This window comes from Vollenhovia emeryi, unplaced genomic scaffold (assembly GCF_000949405.1).
Source record: "Vollenhovia emeryi isolate VEMERY1.0 unplaced genomic scaffold, V.emery_V1.0 DF939163.1, whole genome shotgun sequence".
NCBI lineage: Eukaryota > Metazoa > Arthropoda > Insecta > Hymenoptera > Formicidae > Vollenhovia > Vollenhovia emeryi.
In genome coordinates this window covers 206,666-211,602 of record NW_011967203.1, presented here as the reverse complement: position 1 = coordinate 211,602, position 4,937 = coordinate 206,666, and the positions used below count along the sequence as shown (strand labels likewise).

The window sequence follows — 4,937 nt, the reverse complement described above, 5'->3', positions numbered from 1 at the left end:
AGAGTAGAAGAGCGCTATATCGTTAACCCCCTTGGATAAAAACCCCCCGCGCTCCTCGCGGGGCCGCGACGCGCGCCACCTGCAGCTCGGCACGCGAGGGACGGAGAGAGGTGCGCGCGTCCGCCGCGGCGCGGCGCGGCGCGGCGATCGCAGCGCCGGCGGCGGTTCCCTGGACGCCGATTGGCTGAGGGCTCGTCCACGCGATACTTGCGATTCTCGAAGTTTTGAACTGCGATATTGCCTGCGATTCTCGAAACTGCCGCTTTTTTTTAGTTTCCCAACGGGCACAGGGCACGGGGATCCTGCCGTGCCCCTCGCGGCTCGTTATCGCCGGAAAAGTGCGTCGGCGGGCGCGCGGTGTGCTTCGCGTAGCGTCGTACGGTCGCCGTGACGTACGACACGTCGAGCGTCGTCGCTTCTACGCTCGGCGGCATCTCCAGCGGGCGGATTTCGGAGGGAGTCGTAACCTGCGCCGCCCGGCGGGCCCGAGAGCCCGGATCGTCCCGTCGTCCCCTCGTCACGTCCGGGTGGGTCGGAGATGCGGCGGGTGCTCTGCTGTGTCAGGTACGTGCGTGCAATCCCAAATTGAGGCGTCCTCGAGACGCCGGGCGTCTGATGAGTCGCATCGGCGCGAGTCGCGCCAGAGATCCGTCGAGTGAGCTCCGTACGATCGTATCGCACGCTGGAGCACGCATCGATCCCGTTGCGGCGTGGATCGATGCGAAGCGGGTAACAGGGTTCCCCAAGAGTGAGGGTAGCGAGTGGTCCCATGAAGCGACCGTCGATCATCGCTGGTTTTTTTATCACGCGGACGATGACAAAAGACGATTAACGCGGCGATGCCAAAGTTCGACCCTGTTGCCGAATCTGGCATCGCCGCGTCGGATTTGGCGCGAAACGCTCGCTCGACTTTGGCGCGAAACGCTCGCTCGACTTTGGCGTCGCGAGGCTAGATGGATGGGAGTTGCACCAATGCCCTCGCGATCGGTGTACCCGGAGGAATCAGAATCCCGACGCGTCTATAATCTACTATGATTGAAGCGAGCGTGAATGCCAATGAGAGCTGCGATTATACATACACGAAGGATATTACTCGGCGGTAAGTTTCAATCGTACCGGTACACCGTTCCCGGTGCAGCAAGTAATTTGTCTACCGGATTGCTTACAGAAGTCAATCAGGATTTAAGCCAACGGCACACGACACTCTTTTTCCTACTGGATCGCTTGCCAATCAGGATTTAGCCGAGGGGGAAACCGCTGAGCAAAATCTTGTACACCAATGCCCACTAATGCCCAGTGGGGCATCACTTTATCTTGGCATCTTATTTTATCTTATTTTATCTTATTTTACCTTACTTTATCTTATTTTACCTTATTTTATTTTTGTAATTCCCTAGCAAGGCCTAATGTCCAGTAATGCCGCAGATCTGTACACCACAATGCCCTCAGCGGTTTCCCCCTTGGATTTAGCCTGGAGTCTCATCTAAAATTCTGCATCCTTATTGGCTCTTGCAAGAAATCCAGAAGGCAAAATAGTAGGCACTTTTCACGAGTTGACGCGTAAGTTGGAGCACGAGGGTCAGAAATGATTACTTTCGTATCATGTTAAATATGTTTGTAAATCACTCCGACGTGCAATCAATCATGCGCTTTGATTGCGCACTTCCGTATATAATAGCGCTCACGTTACTTGTTACTTAACTTACATTACAAATTTGTCAACGCGTGTATTCAGTTAGTAGGATCATACGTGATATGTATCTCTGCACGTGTGGTTCCAGAGTTCAGTTCAAAGTCGTTAGCTCGCTGGTATTTGGTTAGCCACGAGCGAGCAAGTGTCTAATTAAAAATGAACTGTACGTTAGATTTTACATTTGATTTATGTGTCAATTGCTGGTTTCGTTTCCACATTCATTGTCGCTAACGTCGTCAATCGCTCTAATCTGCAACAGGAGAGGCTTGATAATCTTTAGATATTCAAATGAAGACATATAAAAACCTGAATCATTTATAAAATTTGCATTATTCTACACGAATGATGTAGGAGTAAAATATACCTTGCGCAAGAAATATTTCTCATACTATTTGTTAATTAGATCTTTTTATAAATTGATTTCAAAAAGTTGGTTTCTTAAGAGACGCAATTTAACTGAACAAGACGCATGGAAATGTAAAAAAAGTATGGACTTATCTAAAAGTATAAACACCAGTTCAATGTGGTACAGCGTAGCCTGTTACGTAAATTGTGTGCATGCATCATGCTCTGATACTACATATGTTTATGAAAAGGCCAGAATAATTACTGCATTCTGATTATATAATCGTACTTCCGTGGCTGTTTTAGACAACAGTTTTTCTTGTGGAATCGATTTTATTATCAAACTGGATGTTCTCCAAGTTTTAGACAGCAGTTTTTCTCGTGGAATCGATTTTATTATCATTTATTATAAAAATGTAACGATCGTGTGACGATGTCGTTTGTAAAGATTACTTATCAAATTATTTTCTTCATACATTTATTGCATTTTTTAATGAAGCAACATAATTACGACGTTTTTCACAATTCCCCTATTAAATTTGCAATATGTTACAATTTGATCGAGAGTGTAATGTTATAAAATTACATTTTACCTGTTTTTTTTGCTTTTGATAGAATTTTATATTAGAACATCACCGTATAATTCTTTTTTTTATCAGATAAATACATATATATATTGTATATAAGTCACAGATAAGTGGCATACTTGTGCCATGCTGGTAAAGTTAACGGTTATAGTTTTTACGTAACAAGACTGAAGTCAAATGTTTATTTCTCTGTTTCACTTCACCACAGCTACAATACAAGCATTGATTATTTTAATAATCGTGTAGATGAGTAATACAGTAATTGTGTAGTATAATTGCATAGTATGAGTAATATAGTAATTTCATAGATGAGTAATATTGTGGGTTTCTTCCTTTCTTTTCTTATTTCGACAGTTGTCAAGTTATGTACCAGCGTTCTTTTTCTTGGCTTCTTCGGTAATTTTTGCGACGACAGCATTCCATTCATCAGGTCTATTGGTTGTATACCAATCCGATATAGCATTTAGTATATTCTTTTGTTTCTCGGTACATTTCTTACAGTTGGTTAGGACAGCTTCGCCATACACCTCTGAAATTAAAACAAGAAACATAAATTTAAAAAAACGTTACAAGCAGAAATTTGGGTGTTCGATAATGAATGTAAAATTTACTTTTTAAGTTTCATAAAATTTACGCGTTTCGGCAACACAGTGCCTAAAATTACATTGAGGAAGTCAAAACCAAGTACGCAATATTTTACAATAACTATAGACGGTGTGTCACGTTGCAAAGTGAAGTACAAATTCCATCATTTCGAATTTTGATATATGTGTCGTTAACTTTGAAATTACTTCTTGATGTATTCCAAACCGCAATTAAATCATGCCAGGAATTAAAACACATCGAGAGAAATTAAAAATTCGAACGGTCGAAATGTTCAGAGTCACTTATTTAATGTTACATCCTCGGTTGTTTGTTCTCGACATTTGAGTTTGACTCTCGGAGCAAGTCGATATCTATGTAATCTTTACAAGGAAATGAGAACAAATTCCTGTTCAATCACATTTTTTCGTAAAGTCGAAAATCTTTCCGAGAATTAACGATACAAGAATTGCCATGAATAATCGGTAATATTCCTTGTGTATGTACACGGAATATCTACTTTCATTATGTTACTATTTTATTACGTTAAATCATGTAATCTTTGAGTAATTCAAAGTCAGTTTTTCTTTGAGAAAAATTCAGAGTATAGTATCATTGCAACTTCTGCGACTTTAATTTTTTAAATGTCTTTTCGAGCATTTCAAATGAACGGTTGTTGTTCTCTGAGACTTAACTGTTGTATAACTTTATTGTTGCTCAAAGAGTAAAAAATATGTAAAATTACATAAACAATGATTAGGTACTCGCAATAATAATTGTAATTTTACATGAGAGTTTCTCGCAGTATATTTACACGCAATTGACTACATTTACGCGCAATTGACTACATTTCAAAACTACAGACACAAATCCAGACTGCTGAGAAGTTCTTTATTTCTAATCAAATCCAAGAGTCTGTCGTAAAAATTCATTCGTTGCAACGTTCTGTATATGTGGGTGTTTACCTTTTAAGAACTTTGCATCCCCCGTTATGCATGGCGACGTGTCCATCAAACAACCGTAGTACTCTGCTCGCTTTTTATCGTTCTGAAGGATACTCGAGACGTCAACGTCATCGTACCGATCGGAGTAGAGTTCTTCGGCGAGAGCGCACGCCAGTGCGACACCGATGATCACGATGTAACTTAATCGGGCCATCGTTTCTTCTATTTTCACCTCAACTCACGAAGCATTGAACGATCGACCCATTGTACATCTCATTTATACGCTTGGCACTAGATAAAAAAATTACCTGTACGATGATGAATAAAACTGGGAGTACGTCATCTTTCGAGGAAACTGTGAGAAAAAAACCTGATTGATACAATTATTTAAGAGAGGCAAATATGCGTCTCAAGATTTATGGTAATAAATATTTATAGTCAGCAATCTGCATAAATTAATGATCTCGGACCAGATAGCAATCTCCAATTAAATTGCGCATAATGGATTCGTTTGTAAATATAGCAACGATTTTTATTAACTAGACAATATATGAGAAAACGCTAATGTGGGTCACAAGGCAAGATGTAGATAGCCCAACTTGTAAATCTTACATTTTTCTGAAAATATTAGTTTTACGCGCCGATTTCTTTTTTTTCGGACGCAGTTTTCTCACACGTGCGATTATTATCGTCAACAAATTCACATATTCAAATCGATAAACGATTGTTTGTAATTATATTTAAAATGCTACATATTAACATTTTTCTGATGCTACATTTAGCGTT

The 4,937-nt window shown here is 40.7% G+C and overlaps 1 protein-coding gene across 1 annotated transcript; it reads right to left on the bottom strand.

The window, feature by feature from the left end:
- Positions 1 to 2,502: 2,502 nt before the first annotated feature.
- LOC105564515 (ejaculatory bulb-specific protein 3-like) lies at positions 2,503 to 4,424 on the bottom strand. The gene is made up of 2 exons (XM_012016939.1): positions 4,173 to 4,424; positions 2,503 to 3,154 (listed from the first exon to the last, which is right to left on the bottom strand). The coding sequence occupies exons 1-2, from the start codon at positions 4,363 to 4,365 to the stop codon at positions 2,988 to 2,990; spliced, it is 360 nt and encodes a 119-aa protein (XP_011872329.1). The 5' UTR covers positions 4,366 to 4,424; the 3' UTR covers positions 2,503 to 2,987.
- Between the last annotated feature and the right edge of the window lie 513 nt (positions 4,425 to 4,937).

Coding starts and splice junctions, on each gene's coding strand:
- LOC105564515 (XM_012016939.1), bottom strand. CDS start 4,365: ATGGCCCGATTAAGTTACATCGTGATCATCGGTGTCGCACTGGCGTGC. Junction 3,155..4,172: donor GGATGCAAAGTTCTTAAAAG/GTAAACACCCAC, acceptor TTTTAATTTCAG/AGGTGTATGGCGAAGCTGTC.